The sequence below is a fragment of the Sminthopsis crassicaudata genome, chromosome 4 (genome assembly GCF_048593235.1).
Source record: "Sminthopsis crassicaudata isolate SCR6 chromosome 4, ASM4859323v1, whole genome shotgun sequence".
Classification (NCBI taxonomy): Eukaryota; Metazoa; Chordata; class Mammalia; order Dasyuromorphia; family Dasyuridae; genus Sminthopsis; species Sminthopsis crassicaudata.
In genome coordinates, this window is record NC_133620.1 from 471,329,223 (window position 1) to 471,353,400 (window position 24,178).

General features: G+C 42.2%; 1 protein-coding gene across 1 annotated transcript in view; it reads left to right on the top strand.

Moving 5' to 3' along the window:
• Positions 1–23,969, top strand: part of COL6A3 (collagen type VI alpha 3 chain) — an 84,738-nt gene extending 60,769 nt beyond the window's left edge. The window contains 15 exon segments of the mRNA XM_074264410.1: positions 281–316; positions 1,278–1,340; positions 2,791–2,853; positions 4,772–4,807; positions 4,902–4,938; positions 5,049–5,060; positions 5,358–5,851; positions 7,960–8,056; positions 8,650–9,348; positions 10,184–10,286; positions 12,220–12,770; positions 13,373–13,636; positions 15,478–15,576; positions 21,519–21,683; positions 23,154–23,969. Coding sequence (XP_074120511.1) covers positions 281–316; positions 1,278–1,340; positions 2,791–2,853; positions 4,772–4,807; positions 4,902–4,938; positions 5,049–5,060; positions 5,358–5,851; positions 7,960–8,056; positions 8,650–9,348; positions 10,184–10,286; positions 12,220–12,770; positions 13,373–13,636; positions 15,478–15,576; positions 21,519–21,683; positions 23,154–23,194 — 2,760 coding nt within the window. The 3' untranslated portion in view covers positions 23,195–23,969.
• The last annotated feature ends 209 nt before the right edge of the window (positions 23,970–24,178 follow it).

Sequence of the window (24,178 nt, forward strand, 5' to 3'; positions counted from 1 at the left end):
CTCTAGTTATCTTATTCCCAAATCTGTTGTATTATGATTATTATGTTATTAATAAATACTTATAAAACTTAGGTTTATTAATAGACTAGAATGTGAATGTTCAACAAAGAATATTCTTTAATTAGAACTATATAAAGAAATATTATTCTTTTATTTTTATGTGCATATATAAATAAATATATATACATATAGACTTTATAGAGATAAATATGAATATGCACACATTTAAATTGCAGCAGAATCTTGATTGAATATTTTCTTTCTTTTTTTCATTTTTTAGGGAGAACGTGGATTCCCTGGATATCCAGGACCAAAGGTAGATAGAAATTTTGGTAGTAATAAATCAGTATGGTGTGATCACACATGATCACACATAAATAATATTGCTAATCAACTGCTCTAAATCTGTGTCTGTATAACTCTACAAAAAGGGAAGTGAGAGAAATCAATGTAAAGATTCACTGTTGGGTTCAAGCAATCAATTTCCTAAGTACAAGATGAGGGAGACATGGCTAAGCACCATTAGTTGGTGAGGGATTGAACTGCAAAATCACCATGACTCAACATTGTGACATTATAGCTGTGAAAAACGAATGTGGTTGTACTTTGCTTATACTGAGAGGCAATGTCCATAATGGAGGTGAGAGTTCCATTGTTCTGTTCTATCCTGATCTAGAGAACTGTGTTCAGTTTTAGAAGTTCTATTTTAAGGGAATCATTTACAAGTTGGAACGCATCTGAGTGATCCTAGGAAGGTAAAGACAACTAGGATGCTGAAGGGGTCTAGAAACATAGCATGAGATTGAGGAAACTCAAGAAACACTCAGGGGCCATGATAGAAGTATTAGGTTTCCAGAAGACTATCCTGTAGAAGAGGAAGAAGATGAAGTTTCCTGTTTGATCCCATGGGAAAGAACTTTTCTTTAAAATAACAATTAGGGTTATAACCAACTGAAATTGCTGGACTTGTAAGGGAGTGAGTTCCCTGTTAATGTAAGTAGCGTTCAAACAGGGACTAGGTTATCTTCTGTCAGAGATTTCTGAATGAAATAGATGAAGGTATCTCAGTGACCTCCTAGAGACTTTCCTATTCTGGCATTCTATTAATCAACTAATTTGGTTTACTCAGTATAAATCACCCACCCATCCACCATCATTAGTCCATTGAATTCAGGGGGAAGAGAGGAGTCATCCAGGACAGATCCAGCCTCCTTGACTTCAGCATAGACCTTCTTATTCCAAAGCTGAACTCAACTCTTCCTTCACTTTCTTCCTAGGGTGCTCCTGGTGACCGAGGCGTGGATGGAGGACCAGGACCTAAAGGAAGCAGAGGCCGTCGGGTAAGTCCTACCCTGCATCCACTCAACCAATGGGCTCCCTTGTTTAAGCAGGTCATTGTGGAGCTGTGGATTCACTTGGCCTCTTCAGACCTCAGTAGAATGAGGGGACTGAACTAGTTAGCCTCTGAGGTTTCTTACAGCTCTACATTTATGAGTCTATGGTCCTATGAATAAATTTCAACTCCAAAACACCACATTGATTATTTCCAGCTCCTTCTTTTAGGCATGGAATAGAAATGAAAAACAAAAAGACCTTTTCATCCCAAGGCCTATTATATTCTATTCCTTTACATTCTAAAAAAATAAGATTATTCCCTATTCTGCTAAATGATTTTTATTAAGGGATAGTGCCAGAGAACCCTTCCCAGCCTTGGAGACACAATAATTAGAAACATGGAACTGTTAAAAGTTCTCAGACTTGGAGTTGGCCCAACTGGTTCAGTGCATTAGTTGGAAGCTTAGCTCAGCACCAGGCATCTGGAGAGTGTTTCCAGGGTGGTTCTGGGCACATTGGGAATCCATATGTGATGCTTTCCTTACTCATCAACCAGTGTGACTTCTCTACTTGACCAATGAGCCCATGATCTTGTGGGAGGTAAAATTTTTGCCACAATTCTTTAACTTGACCCCTGTAGCAGTTCAGAGTGTGAGATAGCTCAAAGTCATTAACAAAAACTTATTTTTTAGGTTGTTGGGTTAGGCAGTATAAAGAGAAATGAACTATTGAACATTTGTTTAATTAATTTCATTAATATAGACTGCCAGACCAAACTACTTGGCAGAAGGGTGGATTTTAAAAAAATTGGAATAGTTGCCACCCTCTATAAATACTCTATGTTCTAACCTCATATCCAGTTCTCTGTCTTTTGGATAGCCTTCTTTCCGGTGACTCTGATATAGTCAGACTACATATTCACTCCAAGACCATGGGCTCCAGATAATCTGATTCCTCTACTTGTATTTTTTCTCATTGCTTTTTGGGCTTAGACTTTTGATCTGAAATTGTGGCAATATTTGACTTGAAGCTAATCAGTCAATCAACAGATTAAGTATTTATTAAGTGGCTACTTTGCTTAGGATACAGAGAAAGACTGTGATAGATCTTGCTGTCAAAGAGTTTATAATGGTTGATTAGCTGAATAGTTCTGTTCTGGGTACATAGAACAAAAGAATCGGTGAGCTTTTCTGACAGCAGGCCCAGCTCCTTGTTCATCTTTGGAGTCTCTTCCAGATGTATATTTATGGCTACATGGAGAAAGGTGTTTGGCCAAATTATGAAATATGTACTCTTTATTGAACTCAATGCCAGTGAATACAGATCCACCCAATTATTCCTTTGAACCTAAACCTGGGTAAAGACTAGATTCATCCAAAAAGACTTGGCGCTCTTTGTGGTTTTGAGAACTCTGCCCCAAGGACATAGAACTAAATTTGCTTTGTTGCTCTGCAGGGAAATTCAGGACCACCTGGAGTTCTTGGACAGAAGGGAGACCCAGGATACCCAGGAGCATCCGTGAGTACTCTTACAACCTCTTGACCTAGCTTCCTTTTTATCTGCTAGTAGTCACTGAAAGTCTTCTGGTATCCAGTTCCCTCCTTCCCATGGAGGGTTTGCACCTTCTTCCAGCTTCTTGGATGTTGCAGAGGAAAGGGATAAAATCTATCTCACCTATCATTCCAGTCTGCTGAAATGAAAGGCTCGGAACATTGAAAAAACTTGAATTTGTTTTTCCTGTTCTACCCTAATTCCTCCACTTTACAAATGAGTAGTCTGAAGCCCAGAGAGGCCCAAAGGATATAATAGATGCAAAACGTTTGGGAAAAATCAAGGCACCATTTGATGGTCAGAGATAATTATTTTATCATGACTTGCCTCTATTCAAACAGGTACTAAGGAGCAGGGCTGAGTTTTGGACCTAGTGCTCTGGCTTCTTGTCACACATGATCACACATAAATAATATTGCTAATCAACTGCTCTAAATCTGTGTCTGTATAACTCTACAAAAAGGGAAGTGAGAGAAATCAATGTAAAGATTCACTGTTGGGTTCAAGCAATTGATTTCCCAAGTACAAGATGAGGGAGACATTCTTGATCCCATTCTTGTCACTTTCTCCCCCAGGATGATTGGTTCAGAAATTATTCATTCATTCATTCACTCATTCATTCATTGACCCAACATTTATTTTTATTGTCTAGTAGTCATTTCAGTTCCTCATACTCCACTAGTTCCATTCCAAAACTTTCCTACTGAATCTCTATAAAAAGGCTTCTTTTGATCATCTGCCATATCCAGCTCCCATTCCATCTCTTCTGTGTCCTTCCCTGCTAAAGTTCCTGAAATAGTCTGCACTTGATGTTTCTACTTCTTCTTGACCTCCCGTGTTTGTTTCTTGCCAGCTGGAGTCTGTGCCCACCCTTGACTGAAGCTATTCTCACAAGGTTATAAATGGCCTCCTAGTCACTAAATATGGCAGCCTCTTTCCCCCCAGTTCTCCTTCTCCTTTTGACAGACTGTCTTCTGGATGTTCCTGCCTTTTCTCCCTGGCACACCCCAAGTCTCCCAATTTCCTTTTCTCTCTTTAACTGCCCTCTTCCAACTCCTAGCCCCAAGACTGCCAATCAAAAGGCTGTTATTGACAAATTTCTTTACCATCTGTGATAAAACTCCATTATGAGAGAATTGGGGACATTCTATGGAGATCTGCCCCTGGAGATCTTAGGCAATAGATTAATGAGACATCTGGCCTTCATGGGCTGTCACCTGTGTAGAGGCAGACAATAAGGTTTGGATGATCTTCTGGGGTTCCAGAAAGTTTTCCAGTTCTGATTTTGGGTTCTCCTCTGGGATGGAGAATGTGGGTTTTTGACTTGACTTTTGATTCTGCTTATTTGCCTGTGTGACTTTGGGCAGGTCACTCTGTCTCTGAGCCCCATTTTTCTTATTTGTAAAATGAAGGGGGTGGACTAAAAGAGAGAGAAGGAGGGAGATGTGGAGGAGAAAAAGGGGGGGGAGAGAGAGAGAGAGAGACAGAGAGAGAGAGACAGAGAGAGAGAGAGAGAGAGAGAGAGAGAGAGAGAGAGAGAGAGAGAGAGAGAGGGAGAGGGACGAGGGAGAGATAGAGGAAAAGAAGGAGAGAGACACACACAGAGACAGAGACAGACAGAGGACAGACAGAGGGAGACCATATAATATAGTGGCAAGAACACTTGGAAATAAATGCCAGCTCTTCTTACCTCATTACCTAATGAGGGAGTTGTAATAAAATAAACTTGCTCTTTCCATTTCTTCCAGTGATTTTTCTGGAGGTCCAAAGACTAAAAAAATGTGAATGTGGGAGTGAAAAATAAGATCTATTTCTTTATTAAACTTAAGTAATGATCCTGGGAAGTGGTCCCTAATTTCTAATCTTTTCTTCCTTGCTTTTACAGGGTCCATAAAAGGCAACCAGAGGAGAATCAGTGGAGGTAAGCTAAACACAAATTAAAAATTTAGAATATTGTTCATCAGGATTTACCCATTTATACATGTACTCATCTGTGTTTGTGCTTTCTTTTAAAGCAATGTGCCCTGATTCAGAGCATCAAAGATACATGCCGTAAGTACTCAATCGTCCATTTCTTCCTCCCCCTCCCCCCAAGTTACCTTGAAAAATTAGGAATCTGGTTCTAGAAATATCTTTCTGACTGTTTTCCTTTTCCTTTTCAGCTTGCTGTTATGGTGAGTATTTTTCAATGCGTCCCCTTTCTCCCCCAGAAGTGGAATGGGAGGCCGAAGTTTCAAATCTTGGCTCTGCCATGATTGATGCTGGGAAATCTGCCTGACCTTTCTGAGTATCAGTTACTTCATCTATAAAATAGGATTTCTTATTCTTCTCTTCCCAACTTTCTAAGGTTGATTAAAAAAATATTTCTGTAAACATTTCTATATTATGGAGACGGAAGCTCTCATTGCATTTCACTGTTTCCAACAGTGAAAAAATGACTGGTATCAAAAACATTTGTTTCTTTCCGGCAGGGCCCCTGGAATGCCCAGTTTTCCCAACAGAACTCGCCTTCGCTTTAGACACCTCACAAGGGGTGAGCCAAGATAACTTCAGCCGGATGAAGGATGCCCTCCTGAGGATTGTGGGAGACTTGACCATAGCAGAGAGCAATTGTCCTCGAGGTGCCCGAGTGGCGGTGGTGACCTATAACAATGAAGTAACCACGGAGATCCGATTCCCCGACTCCAAGAGGAAATCCCTGCTGCTGGAGCGCATCAAGAACCTGCAGGTGCCCTTGACATCCAAGGAACGCAGCTTGGAAACCGTCATGTCCTTCGTGGCCAGGAACACCTTCAAGAGGGCTCGCAGTGGTTTCCTCATGAGGAAGGTGGCTGTCTTCTTCAGCAACGGCGTCGTCCGAGCCTCCCCTCAGCTCAATGAGGCTGTGCTCAAGCTGTCCGATGCGGGAATCACGCCCTTGTTCCTGACCAGCAGGGAGGATAGGACCCTCATCAATGCTCTGCAGGTCTGTGCTAGGCTGGAGGGAGGAGGCTCACGTCATCTTCCCAGGAATACTGTCCCTCTCAATGGGGGCAGTGTTTGGCTAGCGAGGGTCATGGAGCTGGTCCGTGAGAAAAACCCAGAATGAGGCAAGTCTTACAATAATCAGTCATAGATTTGGAAGGGAGCCCCCAAATCAACTCAGTTGAAGTAAGACAGAATCCCACCATGGCTACTCTGAGGGGCTGAGCAAACTCTTGTCTGAAGGAGGAAGGGGTGAGATTTGGTCAAGGAAGGCTCCCGATGGGTTGAAGTTTGGGGAAAGCATTCCACATGGCAGCTTCCTACTTTAAGTAATTGCTCTGGTTAACTAGATAGTAAGCTCTTTTGCTTCTACCACACAGGGGCGAATTGTACCTGTACCCTCTAACTTTCAGCCCACTTGCTTCCAGCCCTGTTTCTCAGGCCTGGCTTTTGCTCTGAGAAATAAATCACCAAATGAGCATCTCTTCTCCTGCTTTTGGTTTCCAATGCTGTTTATCATGCCTTAGGAAGGGAAGAGGATTTAAACAGCCCAAATTTTCTCCTTTGGGATCCAAATGTGATATTGGGGGAGGAATGGAAATGTTAAATCATCAGTGTAGGGAATTTCCAGGGAGGAAACTCCCTCTTCTACCATAGGTTATCATGCGCTCTGCATCTTAGAATTTTAGAGAGGGATATGGGGCATTGAGAGGCTAAGTGACCTGTCTGGCCTCCTCCTTCTCATCTTCCTCTTAGCTACAATAATAATAGCCATCACTATGTATATAATATGTACTTTTACATCTCCTTGCCTTTTTCCATCCTCTATGAATCAGGATTTCACTAGCTCACTTCCAAGGTACTTTGTCGACTGTATGATTTTGTGAGTTGAATTCAATCCAATGAACTTTAATTAAAACCTACTGTGAGTGAGGCACTGGGGAATACCAAAAATCCTCATAATAAAGTAGTGCCCCCTTTAAGCAGTTTCCATTGGAATTGGAGTGATGCTCCCTGATATTTTATCCACCAGAGCTATAACTAGGGCTGAGTAACTGGGATTTAGTCTCAGGGTCCTGAACTTTAGAGGATTTTGATAAATAGTACAAAGTCAGCCATCTGCTTGTGGCCTTGTAAGAAGCTGAGGCTTTTCATAAGAACATAAATTTAAAGCTGGAAAGGACTTTAGAAACCTGATGGTCTTATTTCTCTCATTTTGCAGATGATTAAACTGAGATCAAGAGAGGTTAAGTGATTAGCTAGAAATTTTCTGAGGCAGGATTTGAATTCAGGTCTTTGGGACTCCAAGTTTGGTGTCCTATGGAAGGACACAGGCATTGGAGGCTAGTTGGTGATTACACATGTTGGATAAGGCCAGAGATCCTCCTTTCACGCTCACCTGACCTAATGCTGACTAGTCTCTCCTGTGAATCTCTGGAGCTCTTGGATCCAGATAAGTCATCATCAAAGGCTTGACCTTAACTTGGATCATTCAGAGGAAGGAGGAGGAGGGAACAGGTTGTCCTGATTCTTTTTTTTCTGTCACTTGGTCTATAACTACTAGGGGGCATTTGTAACTACTGGCTAGTTGATAAAGAAGGATGGGTCAGAATATTATGAATTTAGGGAAGACGGCGGGGTCACTGGGGAATCTTGGTGATACAGTGGGTAGACACTGGGTTTGGAGGCAGGAAAACTCGAGTTCAATTTTTGACCCAAGCTGCCTCATCCCAAGAAAATAAGTTTCTTAATTTATAAATGGGGATAATAACATCTCTCTTACAGGGTTGTTGTGAGGATCAAATGATAAAATAATTATAAAGTCCTTTGCACAGTACCTGGCACATAATAAGTACTAGAGAAATGATGCTGATGCGGATGCAGAAATGGCTAGTCCCAGGGCAAGGACTATGAATTCAGTTCTTACTTTTGGTGATAATGTTATTTCATACTTGGGGTAGAAAGGAAGGAGAGGAGCACTTCAATCTAATGGTAAATTGATTTAAGAAACCCAATTCACACTGTATTCTACACACACACACACACTCATATTCACACTTGATTTATTTTCCCACATCTTTCAAAACCGTCTCCTTTTGTCTAATTCAGATCAACAACACAGCTGTGGGACACGCTCTGGTTCTCCCTCCTGCAAGGAACCTCAATGATTTCTTGAAGAATGTGTTGACTTGCCATGTGTGCTTGGGTAAGGCCTCATTGGTACCTTATTGTAAAGATTCATTCCGCTTACCCATGGGGTTGATCAAATTGGATCCAGTGGGGGAACTGTCAATCAGTCAACAAACATTGGTAAAATAATTCCCTTATATATCAGGCAGCATTGTGCTGGGCTCTTGGGATATAAAAAAGACAAGACCACTGTCCCCTCCCTGGAAGTCACAATCTAATGGGGAAGATGATATGTAAATAATTATGGACATATAAGATGTATCCAGGGTAAATGGGAAATGATTTTAGAGAGAAAAACCCAGGAAAGGTCCTATTTTGGGTTGAGGTATCCTCCGTGAAGTTCTGACTGGTGGTGGGGTCCAGAATTATAATTTATGACTCATTTATGCTGATTCACTGGACGTAGGGGTCTAAAGTACCCTATGAATGTCACAATATGTGTGAGGGGGAAGGATATTGTTAGCCTCTTTGTTCCCTCTCGTTATTGTTAGATATTTGTGGTGATCTGGGAGTGGATGTTGGACCATAGATAGGCCAGTGTAATGTGGAGATGTTTCTATTATATCCTGATCCTTCTAAGGACAAGAATCGATCTCTGTGTTTCTCTAGATATATGTAATCCTGACCCATCGTGTGGATATGGCAGCTCTCGGCCCGCCTTCCGGGACAGGCGAGCCGCGGGCAGCGATGTGGACATCGACATGGCCTTCATCTTGGACAGCTCGGACACCACTACCCCGTTTGCCTTCAACGAGATGAAGAAGTACATCGCCTACATGGTCAAGCAGTTGGACATCAGTCCCGATCCCAAGATGTCCCAGCACCTCACCCGGGTTGCTGTCCTCCAACATGCACCCTGGGAGCACGAGACCAACACCAGCGTCCCCCCTGCCCGGGTGGAGGTCTCCCTAACTGATTATGGCTCCAAGGACAAACTGGTGGACTTCCTCAGCAACCATATGACCCTGATGCCCGGAACCAGAGCCCTGGGCAGTGCCATTGAGTATGCCATTGAAAGTGTCTTCGAAAGCGCCCCCAACCCCCGGGACCTGAAGATTGTGGTTCTCATGGTTACTGGAGAGCTGAGGAAGGACGAACTCGATGACCTCCAGAGAATCATCGTCCAGGCCAAGTGCAAAGGGTACTTCTTTGTCGTGCTGGGCATCGGCCGGAAGGTCAATGTCAAGGACGTCTACAGCTTCGCCAGTGAGCCCAACGATGTCTTCTTCAAACTGGCCGACAAGCCCACGGAGCTGAACGAAGAGCCGCTGTTACGTTTTGCAAGGCTGCTGCCCTCCTTCGTCAACAGTGAGTGCCTTGAAGGAACTTGGGGAGTGCAAAGTGGAGAAGAGATATAAGTGTCTTCAGGGCTGCTTCTTGTTCTTTGTTTATAGCCCCACACTTAGTACTGTGCCTGGCACACAGAAAGTGCTTAATAAATGCCTGATTGGTGATGCTAAGAGTCATAAAATCATAGATTTTCAGATGGTCATCTAGTCTATCCTCCTGTTTTACAAAGATGGAAACTGAGGCTAGAGAGGTTAAGGGATGACCAAACTCACACAGAGAGGAAAAAGCAGAGCACGGTTGTGAGCCTAAATTCCTTGACCCCAGACTCAAAGCTTCTCCATTATAGCAGGGAAGAGGGCAGTTTTGTTTGGGTTGGCTCCAGAGGGGAGCCACTGGTGTCTTCGGCTTTGGGTAGGAGGGTCAGATTAATATTTCAGGAATATCAGCTTGGTGGATGAGTGGAGGGTGGATTTCTTCTCTTTACGAGAGAATCTGCCTGAGGGGCAGCTTTCTGAAATCTGAAATCCTGGCCACTCCACTGCCTTTAGCTTCTGCTAATCTTCCACATTGAATATATTTCCCCTAAAAATCAGGCATATTTTCACTTGCCGATTGGACGATGTGACGCAAGAAATTCGAGAATCTTGCTCCCTGATAACTCTAAGAAAGCATCACTGATTCCTCAAACCTAGAACAGAGTGTGTATGCTCACAGGGTATTCCCTTACCATTCATGGGATATGCTCCTTGACTTCAGGCTCATGTGAATTTGTACTTGTGTCTAATGGATTATTTCATTAATTAAAAAAATACTCTTATCTTTTCTGTTTTTTTTTTCTTTCTTTTCTGCATAGGTGAAAATGCATTTTACTTGAGTCCAGATGTAAGGAAACAATGTGACTGGTTCCAGGGGGATCAACCAGCTAAGAATCCTATCAAGTTTGGCCAAAGGCAAATGTAAGTCATCTTTCTTCTCCAGGGACTCCTTCTTGGGAGGGGGGGGAGAATTGGAGAAAAGCAAGACCAAAATGGAGCCTTTATTTTTAAAGTTGTTCATTTTATACTTAAGCTAGCTAATGGTCTAGTAGGAAGCCTTCAAGGCAGAGGGACATGAGTTTAAGCCTTACCTGATACCTTCAGCACTTATGACTATGGACAGGACACTTGGCCTATTGGAGCTTTAGGGAATTAAAAAAAAAATTCCCCAAATAATAAGCATTTATTTTCTCTCCATTGGAAAAAACAAACAAATAAACAAAAAAGGAACAAATCCTTGTAACAAATGTGTCCACTTAAGAAAACAAATTCCCACATTGGGCATGTCCAAAAATTATATTTCGTTCTTCAACTTAAGTCCATGCTTTTGCCTTTAGGAGGTCGGCAGGAGGTTTTATCATGAGTCCTCTGGAGTCATGGCTGGCCGTTGCATTGGTCAGAATTATGAGGTTTTCCCAAGTTGCTTGTATTTATAAAATTATTGTTATTGTATAAATTGTTCTCCTGGTTCTGCTCCCTTTACTCTGTATCAGTTTAGAGAAGTCTCCCCAGTGTTTCTCTGAGATGATCCTTTTGATCATTTCTTCTGAACTAATAGTATTTCAATATCATGTGAAAGTTCTAAGATAAAAATTTTATAGGCTCGTTACTGCTATGCAACAGTTGAGGGATTTTCCATACCGGGAGCTTCCATTCTCGTGCCCACGCTCAATTAAATTACAAAACAATATTAGGAATAGCTAAAGAGTTCTTGTAGGTTAAACGTAAGGCCATGTTTGCCTTTTACAAGCCAAAGTATTGTGCTGTGCCCAGGAAGGCAGTGGTTGCTTAGTAGATGCTTAATGCCATGTGGGCATTGGCAAAGTCTCAAGGTTCAACCACAGAGAGACTGTATTTCCTGCCTTGAGGTTTGGGGCAAAGGAGCAGGAAGAGGGGCAGTTATAACTGTGACAAGTGATTGTACAAAGCTGCCATGGCAGAGCCAGAGTCTGTCATTGTACCCGGGCTTCTGGAAAGCTGTTCTCTTCCACAAATGGCAAGATGACAGCTCTAGGGACGACTTATATCTCAATCTTTCCAGACAAACGAATGTCTATTTTTTTATTCTTCTAGGCCTGGGATTGGGTGGCAGGGAGATCTAATAGAAGAAACAAACTTAAAAGAATTAAATTCAATACCACAAACATTTATTAAGCACCTATTGGATATGAGGATGTTTTAGAGCCAAAGGCTCCATTTAGTTCAGCTTCCCCATTGGACAGGTGAGGATACTGAGGTCTAGAGAGTTAAAGTCACTCCTAGAGCCACCAGCTAGCTGGTGTCAGAGATGAGATTTGAATTCGGGTCTTTTGGATTCTTTGTCACAACAAACAATCTCTGCCCTTAGATTGCTTAGTCTCCCAGACAATAGACAGGCACACACATATGAAAGTCTTAAGAAGATACAGAATTTTACAAGTGTTTTCCCCCCAATGACAGGGGGTCATCTCTCTGTCTTTCTCTTGTCTCCTCTAACAGCATTCAGCTCCCAAAGTTTTATTACGTGTTGTTTGTATGGAGCTGTTTGCATGTTGTTTCTCCCATTAGACTGTTATGAGCTCCTTAAGAGAAGTGAGTTTTTGTATTTCTTTGTATTCCCAGCACCTGTCTGCACCTGGTATATAGTAGGTGCTTAATAGATGCTTGTTGACTAGATGACTTAGAATTTTGCAAACCTTGGAGCACTATGTAAATGTTGGTGTTATTGGATGGGAATACCACCCTACTGAAGTACAAACTCCCCGAAGGCAAGGACTCCCAGACCTGTCACAGTCCTTGGGACACAGGACAAATGCCATGTTTGTTGAACAAATTGCAACTCTGGATAGAGCTAATGCTGCCTTTGTTTTTCCAGACACGTTCCTCACAATGCGACTTCCTTTTCTACACCCAAGCCTGTGACTACCACAAAACTCATGACTTCAGCACCTCTACCTTCTGTAAAGCAGGCTCCTGCAAAAGTGGCCCCTGCAAATCCAGTTGCTGCTCATGTGCCTTCTGTAAAGCACGCCCCAGAAAATCCTTTGGCTGCTCATATGCCTCCTGTAAAGCAGGTCCCTGCAAATCCAGCTGCCACTAATCCAGCTGCTGCAAAGCAGGCCCCTGCCAATACAGTCCCTGTAAAGCAGGCCCCTGTCAATCCAGCCCCTGCAAAGCAGGCCCCTGTCAATCCTGTTGCTGCCAATCCAGTCCCTGCGAAGCAGGCCCCTGTCAATCCTGTTGCTGCCAATCCAGCCCCTGCAAAGCAGGCCCCCGCAAACCCAGCTGCAGTAGCTAGGCCAGTCGCCTCAAAGCCAGCTGCTCCAAAGCCAGTGGCCGCTAAGTTGGTGGCTACGAAACCTGTGACTACAAAACCACTCACCACGAAACCCCAGGCCACGAAGCCACTGTCCCCGAAGCCAGCAGGTATGTACGCAGCTACTCCACCGGGCTCCCTGCACTCAGTGCCAGGGAGAACCCACAGGAACCTTGCCAACTTCTTGGACTTCTTGCTTCCTTTGCCAGCGCTGGGCTCTGTCGGGCCATCCTCAGAAGTGTTTTTTGGGGGAAGGTGCAGTGCAGGCATGCATGTCTGCTCTTTGAGACTTGATGATTCCTGATATGAGGGGAAGAAAACCCAAAGAGATGGTTTTTTCTCTTGGAAATAAAACTGAACCTGGATTCTAGGGCTCTCAGTCTCTCTATTTGGCATCCTTATCCCCTTCAGAGACAGACCACAGGGTCACGGGTGGAGAGCACTTTATTTTGCAGATGAGGAAACTGAGTTCCAGATAAATTATTTAATCACAGATCTGGAGCTGGATTTTCAGGTCATCTAATCTGACTGTAGGATTCTACAGGTGGGGAAACTGAGCCTTAAGAGGTGAAGTGATTTGACCAAAACCAAACAAATACTAAGGAGCCACACTGGGATTTAGCTGTAATTCCTCTGATGCTAAAATCAGTATTTTCTCAGTTCTAGCACGTTGCCTTATGTGACTTTGTTTTGTTTTGTTTTTTAATTTTAGTTAAGACTTCCAGAGAAGTCCAGGTCTCTGAGATCACTGAGAACAGTGCCAAGCTTCGATGGGTGAATCCTGATCAACCCAATCCTTATATTTATGACCTCACCATCACCTCCACGCACGACCGCTCCGTTGTCCTGAAGCAGAACCTTACGGTGCCCGAACGGGTCATTGGAGGTCTTGTTGCTGGGCAGACGTACCATGTGGCAATTGTCAGCTACCTGAAATCCCAGGTCAAAGCCACCTATGAGGGAACATTCACCACAAGTGAGTCTCCTTGTTGCTTTAAGAAAAAAAAATTAAAAATAATTCCCGTATCTCAAATAAAATAGAATAGCCAATATAGGTGAAGTAATCCCTCTCCCTTCTCTCCCATTCTTCATCTTGTATTTAAAATAGTAAGAAAATGCCTAAAAATGACATGAGCTGTCTTGGGGAAAACGGGGATCTCGGATAATGTCTGGATGATCACCTATAACAGATTAGTTATAAGTAGGGAATTCTAGTTCAAGTTTGGATTAAACTCCATGAACATGTTGCCTTTCTAGCTGTCCACCCTTCACCTACAAAAACTCTTCTGTTCAATGGGGGTGTCGGGCTAGATGACCTCTCAGGTTCCTTCTAACTCTTTGAACTATGAACCTTAGAGCTCTCTTCCAATTTTGAGATTTTCTGGTTCTGTGTCAGCGTTCTTTACATTTGTGCTTTGTTGCACTTTTGCATTTTCCCTGTGCAAGTTTCCTTCTTCCCCATGAGAGGAATAACCTTGGCAGCAGTGCCTCCTGTGTGCAAAACCTTTCTTGCCATTTACTTGCTGGCCTGTTAAGTTTCTTTTGCTCTTAATTAATAGGGACCCTGGTTTGCTGGTAAAAGAAACACATTGGTGGGGGCTTCCTGATTCAGGTCTTTTAATGGACACTGACCCAAATATAAAACATAAATAGAATTCTGGATATTATTCAGATTATACATACACACATATACACATAGATTATGAAGAATTATTTTTCTTATTGTTGTTCAGTCGTTTTCCAATAATGTCTTATTCTTTGTGATCCCATTTGAGGTTTTCTTGGCAGGACACTGGAATGTTTTGTCATTTCCTTCTCTAAATCTTTTTACAGATGAGGAAACTGAGGCAAACAGTGTTAAATGACTTGCCCAGGTTTGCCCGGCTATTAAGTGTCTGCCTTAAGACGGTTCCTGCCTTCAAGGAGGAACCCCACATACAGTCCAGATTTGAACTCACAAAAATGAGTTTTCCTGACTCCTGACCTGGCATTCTATCCACTCTGCCATCTAGCTGCCTCAGAATTTATTTTACATTCAACAGAAACTTTAGAGGAGCTGGACTTGTAGAATTCCCTATTGTAATTGGACGCTGTCACATGACTTTGCGTTAGTATTGGGATTTCACAATATTAATGGAGCTTAAATGGAAAAGAAATTCTTAAATTCAGTTCATTGTTGTGTTGAAAAGACTTTTAAGCCTATTTTCTTCTTGTGCAAATAAAGAAATACAGATCTTTAGCATGATTTATAATTAAATGAATCAACTGATTATAAAAACATAATTTTAGTCATTTTTGGCCAGCCCAATGGTCCATTCTCCCAGTGTTCTATTTCAGTATGCTTATGGTCCCTGGACAGATTTTGCTTCTGCCTCCCCAATACAATACAAGAATCTTGAAAGAATTTTTGTCTTTAGACTCCCAGTGCCCAGCAGAGTGCCTGGCGCCCAGAAGGGGCCCAACAAAGGCTTATTGAATTGAAAAAAATATTTCTGAGAAGATGTTTAAACATGGTTCATAGAAAAACTAGGGAATTGCCCAGGTGGTTAAAGGTTGCCTTGGTTTGTTGGTTTAGTGACATAATCAAGGGATGGAATAATGAGTTTAGAGAATGATCAGTCAGTATTTATTAAGCACCAACTATGTGCTAGGCATTAGGTGGTGCTTTTGTTGGTAAAATTTACTTAATCCCATTTCAATTTCATTTTTTACTCTGTTTAGTAAGCCTGGAAAAATTCCCTTCTGCAAGTGTTGATATTCCTCAAAAGTCTAAAACATCCTGCTCCTCTAATAGCAAAACTTATTTTTTTCCTATAGAGAAAATCCAGTCTCCACCACCTCAGCCTCCAAAGACAGCTTCAAGCGCCACAGTAAACCTCATGGTGAATTCTGAGCCATGGAAAGGGATAGAAGCAGGTGAGTTGCTCTGTGTGATAAGTAGTGGTTTGGAGTTGAGATTTTTATTTTCATGAGCTTGGGGAACTTTCAGTGAGGATACTCTGTTCTCCAACGAAAAGCTGTCTATAACTTGAATCTGACTTAGGGAGTTACCTAATGGTGCTACGAAGTGATTTGGAACTTGATCCCAAGTATTCCTACAAAACAGTGAGACCTGTTTCTCCCGGACACATGTCCTGAAGGTTCTCTTCGGTTATGAAGGACCTAAGAAGGGAATTACAAAGGAAAAGATCCTGTGATCCTAGGAAAACAATTTTCTCAAAGATTTGAGTTGGAAAAGAAATTTACTCTTAGTCTGACGATGCTCAAAGGATGTGTGTGTGTGTGTGTGTGTGTGTGTGATACTAAAATCAGCTATTTGGTACTTTTAGATAACACTGAGGTACTTTTATTGTTATTCAGTCGTTTCAGTTGTGTCCAAGTTTTGATCAACTCTCTGTGATCCCATTTGGAGTTTTCTTGGCAAAGATACTGAAGAGGTTTGCCATTTCCATCTTTAGCTCATTTGAAAGATAAGGAAACTGAGGCAAAAAGGGTGAAGTGATGTGCCCAGGGTCACACAAATACTAAGTGTCTGAAGTTAGATTCGACCTCAGGAAGATAAACCTTCTTGACTCCAGATCCCAGGCTTTATGCAATATGGCACCCCTTAAGTGCATTCGATGAATCCTCTGGCAAACATACCTCCCAGCTACCAGGAGAGCCTCAGCACTTGTCTTAAAATGACCCATTTGGGGCTGATCAGAACTTTAGAGATCGTTGAGCCCACCTCTTCCTTCTTATGTTGTAGATGAGTTCACCAAAGTCCAGAGTGGACATCTAAATGTCATCTAGCTCAGTGGCCAAGGCTGGATTTCACTCCAGGCTTCTCCAACTCTCTGAATCAAGCCTGGATCCTCCCACACGATGCTGTCCCTTTTTCGATGGGGCAGGAGAACTCCTTCCTCATTCTAGCATCCATGAGTCATTAAGAGAAAAATAATCCCAGCATTAACTAGGGAGATTTGGGATGTATGACCCAGAAAGACCAAGAAAATATAAATAGTCTTACATGGATATAAACAATGAAATCTTTAAATGAGGTTCTGGCTTTGTTTCTTTATCCTCCCCTTTCTTTTCATGATGAGTCAGAAGGACCAAAATTAGGACGAATTTGTAAGCTTAATAATGAATCTTTTTCCTTGTGACTTTTTAGAAAAAGCTAAAAAGCAGCTTCTTGGGCTAGTGACCCAAAGGTTAGGTTGGGGAATAAGGTGCAGGAGAAAGGCTGGTGACCTGGGAGTTGGGGGCCTGAATGCTGGCTTTGCCACTACCTTTTACCCTGTGTAACCTTAGACCACTTCCCCTCTCTGGTCTTTAGTTTTCTCTCCTACAAAATGGGGAGTTATGTGGCCCTTTCAGCTCTAGACCCACAAACGTCCTTAATGTACTTTGGTTGATCAAATCAACCATCTCTAAGATTTATTTCTTTTCTCCTCCCACAAAGTAAAACACCTTCCTAAGGAAGCCTGCTTTGGTGAATTTCTCTTTGGAAAATGATTTTGGGACTCTTGAAATCAAAATAAATGCATTTAACTTAAAAAAAAATGAATGAAATTTACAAATATTTATTAAATGCTATAATGTGCTAACCATTGATCTAAGTGCTGGGAACACAAAGGAAAAAAAAATCCAGTCAAACAGTTCCTGACTTCAAGGAGCTTACAATCTATTTGGGGGAAACCATATACCGCCAACAGAGTCATTCTCTCTACTTTGAGATTTAAAATGATTGCAGGTTAAATTAAAATTTAAAAGTTGATAACGCTAGTTTTTTATAGAAGAATGAGGAGGACTTTAGAGAGATATTCTGTATTTGTCCACTGAGGAACTCAGCAGAAAACCCTGGAATTCTTTGTTTGGTAACGCTATTCCCAATCAGCCACTTCCTCTCTACTTTGCACCTCAAATTGCTATTTACAAAATAGCACTATTAAAATGGTGAAAACCCCCAACTAATGAGCTTCTCTTTGGTCCATTTCCTCAGCTCCTCTCCACACATTATTATTATTATTATTATTGCCTAATGTTAATGTTTGTGCTTTTTGAAGTTCAGATTGGACAGCTCCCTCTCTATTGATTTTGACATGGACACCCAATGCCAGGACAATCAGATTAAGTGGTTCTTTGCATCAGGCAGAGCTGTGCCCAGGCTTGATATGGTGGGTGTGGGGGGAAGCCAATAGATTTGAGAGAGAAGCCGAGTGCATTAGTAGATGTGTGGTGTCATATAAGTACCCCCTGGGGAGCCCATTCTGCCATGAATGGCATCAACAAATTTTGGACTTTCCATGTGTTACTTTTGGCCCCATCAGAACTGCTTTACCCCTCTCTCTGCTCTACAGCAGCTAAAAGAGCTCAACAACAAAGTCTTCTCGATGGCCAATGATCTCACCTTCAGCATCTCCTCCTATTTGGGCTGCTGGGCCACATTTCTACAGCAAGCTTTACCTTTAGGAGGGTGTGATCAGATGAATTTTTTCTCTTTTACCCTCCTGATCACCTCAAAGGAGGACACTTTGATGCTCTGGACTGGTGCCTTCTCATAACTAAGTCACTGGAATTAAAATGTTTCACATACCCATTAGTACTTGCTTCTGCTCCAGGAACAATATTTGTCCTCCCTTGGCAGTGGCTGTCAAGAAGTCTCCTGGTTTTTATCTCTCTAATTAATGGCTGATGACATTCACACAGCATGTTAAAATTGGCCATGCACTTTACAGTGACGATTTCACTTAGGTCTCACGATAGCCCTGTGCAGCCGATGCTATGGGTATTACTACTCCCATTTTACAGATGCTGAAACTTGAGGCACAGAACAGTGACCTTTTCATGGTTTGCAGCAGACACAAAAATAGAATCCCAATCCTTTAAATTCTAACCCAATTTCTGTCAGGGTTTTCAGAGAATGGAAAACTTTGCTTTCATTATTATTTCTGCATGGGGAAAGAACAGCAGAAAGGCCAGAAGGAAGCGCAGGACAGCAGGATAGCTCTGAAAGTATCAGATTGAATTTATTACTTACTGAAAAAGAAAAGCAGGTGCTACATAATAGAGACTCACAGATTCATGTGTGGTCTTTTCATTCTGTTCTATAATGTTTATGTAAATACTTATTCCATTTTTTAAAAGTTTAAAATGAAAATTTTTTTTCAGGAGCTTTAAAACTATTAACAAATGTGACTAAGTTTATGAATTGAACAGAAATCTTTCTCTCGATCCCCATTTATTTATATTGTTTTCATTTTTTTGGTACAGATTTATGATTTCATAGAGAGGAGAATTCCCAGTATGGAAATTCTCTCTACTGTTATAAATGAGCAATTTCTCCCCAACTTAAACTTTTAGAAATTTGTCAATGTCCCATTAGTGCAAATGCATCACAAAGGCGACTTCTGGCTTCAAGAGCATGCTTATATAGCGATGGTTTTAAAATGCTGCTGGTATCAGAAGTCACGTCTGATGCTTTTACGCCTGGTTGATGTAGGGTCTGCATGACAATGACATGGCCTTGTGCCTGCTCAGGCTGCAACAGGCCATAATAGTTCTGCGGGTTTCCTGCAGAGGATTCGGCCAGTCTCCATCTCTTCCAAGATCGGGGATGGAATTTCTGGAGTGGGGTTTGTCCAGAGACAGGCCTTTTCCCTTTCTGGCTCTCATTCCAGACTCGGATTCCTCTTGTACACGAGAGCCAATGTCGGGGAAGCCTTCCTGCTTCTTGATCCATTCCCTTCCATTTAAGGAAGGCATTTCTCCTTGGCTACTGCACATGTTCCATCCATCAGCAGTCAGTTGCTTAAGATGGACTTAAAAAAAACCATCTTCTACGTGGCTCTTCTCAACAATGAGATGCTTCAAGCCAGTTGCAGATAGCACCCAGAGAGAGGATTATGGGAACTGTAGAATTCTCACTCTGTTGTTTGCTTGAATTTTGTTTTCACAAGGGTCAGTGTTGAAAAATTATCCTAACATATTTTTTTTAATAAGAAGCTTCAATAAAAAAAAGGAAAACAGGGGAAAAAACCATTTTCTTAAAGAGCCAGAGGAGTCTTTCTAAAGTGATGATTGTATTATCTTTTTTCCCCTATTGTGTCCATTGACTCCAGAGAGGCAGGAAATAGAGGTCAGTCTACCTCTTGCTGAGTCTGAAACTGTTTTCTGATCCAAAGAACACCCTGGTAGTGACCCGAGAGCTATGTCTAAGAATTCGGACATATTCCAGGGAGGACACAACAGTATCTACAGCACCAAATGAATTATAGGGAAAATGCTGCCTTCGAGGACTTGGGGATGAGGGGTATTCTGCTTGGCTTCAGAGGGCAGAACCAGGAACAATAGGGAGATGTTACAAGGGGATGTATTTAGACTTCATTAAGAGAAAATTTCCAAGCAAAGAGAAATGTTCAAAAACAGAAGGGGCTGCTATCAGAGGGAGGGACTCCCCGTCATTGTAGATTTTCATGTAGAGGCTAGATGACATCTTGTTCAGGGCTTTTATAGAGGGGCCCTTGAATGGATACAGGCTTGCCAGAATGGCGGCTAATCTTCCTTATCGATTGGAAAGCCCACATCTCTAGTTCTCAGTGGGCCTTTAGGGTGACTTTCCAGGCTATTTATGGGTCATGGATCTGTCCCGACTGAATTCCAGAGTCCATTTCTGAGAATTAAATGAGTTGTTCCCTTTTGATGTCCCCTGGTGAGGATCCCTTCTTAACTGGGGAGGAGGATCATGACAGAGGTGGAAGTAACTGGGAAATGAAAATTGGATTCTTTTCAGGGCTCTTTTTTGGATGATCAAGCTGGGACGGGTCTCCTAGCAACTGGTGAGATGTTTTGGTGCTCATCTCTTTTGGGGTGTTCCTAAGCAGCCCAATCTAGGATGAAGTATTCAAAGTATTTGGTTATCAGGAAAATGATAAAAACAAAGAAACAAAAAACTCTGTCCTTCCTTAGGAAATGGGAGCTTCGTATTTTTCTCTGCAGCTATTTAGGATGCTGGAAAAGTTGATCAGGCAGAAGATCACATAGAACGGGGATGATGAGAAAGCCAAACTGCCTTCTTTGGTCAAAGAAAAATGTCCCCTCCTTCAGAATAGCTACACTGTGCTATTGTGTGTGTGTGTGTGTGTGTGTGTGTGTGTGTGTGTGTGTGTGTGTGTGTGTGTGTGTTTGGGGGTTTTTGTGGGTTTTGGATTGATAAACATTTATCCTCAGTTCCTCATTTAACTTTGCTTCCTAACAACTCCATAGAGAGCTGAGCCCTCCTCATCTCAGAGTCTCTCTCCTGGAGCCTGTTTCTTGTTCAGAGCCATTTACTGTTGTCTGTGACCCAGAATCGGGCGAGGGACTAGGCTTTATCTTGGAAGTTGTGGAGGTGGCAAGAGAGAAAGATTGGCACTTAAACTTCTTCCTTCTCTTCTCTGTCCTCTCTCTCCTTTCTTTCCCCTTCTCTTCTCCTTCCCTCTCCTTTTCTATCTTTTCTCTTCTTTCTCTTCTTCTTCTTCTCTTCCCCCTTCTCTGTCTCCTCCTTTTTCCTCTTCTCTTCCCCACTTTTTCTTCTCTCTTCTCCTTGTTTCTTCCTCTTTCCCTCTCCCTCTGCTCTCTCTTCTTCTTTCCTCTTTCCCTCTTCTCCTTCCCTTTTTACCCTCTCCCCTCTTTCCCCTTTTCCCCCTCTCCTCCCTCTTTCTCTTCTTCCTCTCTCTAATCTCTTCTTTCTCTTCTCCCTTCTTTACTCCTCTCTTCTCCCCCTCTCCTCTCTTTTCTCCTTTCCCTTGTTCCTTCCCTGGCTGGGGGAGCCCTTGACCCTAGTAGCCAGCACAGAGAAGTTGTCAACGTGCTCTTTTCTCTTTTCGGAATTCAAGATGTCTGCAAGCGGCCCAAGGAAATAGGGACTTGCCGGAAGTTCAACTTGAAGTGGTTCTATGATCCCGAGACCAAGAGCTGTGGCCGGTTCTGGTACAGCGGCTGCGGGAGCAATGGCAACAACTTTGAGACTCAGTCTGACTGTGAAAGGGCCTGTTTGCCTGGTGAGTGGTGCTAAAAGTGGCGCTGTCCACACCCCTGGTGCTGCCTCCCCAGTTTGAGGTTACTGGTCACCAAAGCAAAAGAAATAAAAAAAATCAGGACTTTATAAGCAGCTCTCCCTCACATGAAATGTCCCAGGAAAGGCCCCAGTGAGAACCCCATGAATTCTTTCATTTTCTAGAGGTCTAAACATTCTAGTCCCTCACTCAACCACCTGCTCTGGCTCCCTGGTGCCTTAGGATCAAATGCAATCTTTTCTGTTTGGCTTTTAAAGCCATTCACACAACTTGACCCCAATCTCCCTTTCCAGACTTGTTTTCTCCTCTTTCTGAATGCTGAAGGCTTTCTTTACAGAAAACCCTTCCCTTTGTCCTTTGCCTGAAATGACCTCTTCCTCTTCTGCTCACTCATCACCCCCTAGAGGAAGCCTTTCTCCATCCTCCCAGCTGCTGGCACTCCTCCTCCTCTTCCCTAACTTTCTGTGTCTATTCCACTTATTCTATGCATGCATGTGCATATGTTTATTGGTTGATTTCCCCACTAGAATGTGAGCCCCTCAAAGCCAAGGATGTTTATTTTTTGTCTTTGTATCTTTAGCTCCTTGCATGATATTGGGCATACAGTAGTTGTTTAATCCATGCATGTTGATTGCTTGCCGGTGAAGGGAAGATACCTATAATCTCTTCCCCCTACCTGATCCTGCTCAAATGAAAGACCCGGGAGGCTAGAGGACATACATGAAAAGAAACATTCCCCTGGATATTTCCAGAATTGACCCCCTTCCCATGCTGAGAACTTCTTAATTTTTCTTAACCAAAACATTAACTGTCAATAATAGGTAAGTCCCTGTGCCAAATACTGGGGACATAAATGTGAGCCAGTCTCCTCCAACACACATTTATGAAGTAATTTCTTCCTATGGGATCTTTGTGTAAGGAGTACCAAGCTCAAAAGCAAAAGAACTGTGATCAGAATGCAGGGCCTCTGGTGCCAGATTCTGTGCTTTTCATATTCCTTGATTTATTATCAGTGCAAAGGAAAGGCAAACAGATTCAGTCTCTTATGACTTTTTCTCACAACTGGATCATCACTGTGAATTTTGATCCATGGGGATGCATAACAAAATAGACAAGCAGCATGGAAAAATCCTCTCAAATAAAAAAAAAATCTATTTTAAAGATAGATTCAGTTATGTGGGAGTGGTAAGGAATAGCAGATCATCCTACCTTTTGACTAGTTATTCTTACAAACTAGGTGATAAATCCAGATTCTAGATACTGAACTTTTGTTTGCACCCTTTGAATTTTTCTGCTCTAGGTATAATACTGTTGCCCTGTCTTAGTGTTGCCCCTGATTAGATTAAAGATATTTCTAGAGTTAATTTTCATAATCAGCAAATGTTTTTCCCTGTTTGTTCAATAACTCATTTTTTAACTCTTCTTTCCTTCCTTCCTTTTCCTTCTCCTTTGCAGCACACATCAATCCTGGAGTCATTTCAACAATAGGAACCTAACCGTGACAGACTGTTGACACATACCTCTTCCAGAAGCACAGGACTCAGCTATTCCCAACTTGCCCTTTTAGAAGCTATGGGTAGACAAGACCATGCACTGTTCTATTTCGTGCTTTACCTTATGAGCAAACTTTGAAGGAAATGGTTTTTTTGTTTTTTTAATTTTTTGCTGCATGACCTATCAATATGGTGCTAAATTTGTTTGTGGACTGAGTGCTCTTGTCTTCAGGTGGTTATAGCCTATCCCTTCCACAGTACGAAATACCGACACCCCCCAGCAGTGTTGCTCATGATCAATTTGCCCAATTCTCATTCCCAATGGAGGTCGGGATCCCACTCATTTGGGGCCTGTGTAAAACCTCCAACAAGAAGCTCCTTGACTCCCTACAGCTATGTTATCCAGGCCTGCTTAGCTCATCATTTCCTTACCTTGAGATGGGAAGTCTCTGTGTGGGGAGCGGCTTCTCCCCATAGGCTCACTATCCGCTTGGTGTAGTTTTGCTGGGTTATATTTCCATCTGATTTCTCTTTGTCGATATTCTGAACAGAACTAACATAACTAGAAACATGGAAGACGTCTTTGCACAGATGCACTGCTGGGACCCACGCCTCAGTTAAAGATTTTAAAGTCCTGGTGTAGAATGTTTTTGGCATTCCTCTGATGTTGTGGGTTTTATAGAATAAAAAATGGGGAGGGAGGGAATTTAATTTTTATTTTGTTTTTGGGAAATCTACACAAAGAAACTTTTTAATAAAGTTTAATGGAGGTTTTTTTGAGCTTGGTTTTCTTGTTCTTTTTGTTGAAGTACTGTCAAATTTATCCCCCGAGTTGATGGTGGGGGAGGATGATGCACAAAGAGGAGGCAGATGAGAATCGGTGGGATAGGAGGGACTAGGAGCAGACAGTTCAATGTGGAGACCACTTTAGTAGACATAAAGTCCAACTGCCTCACATTATAGGTGAAGAAGTAGATCTAGATGGGG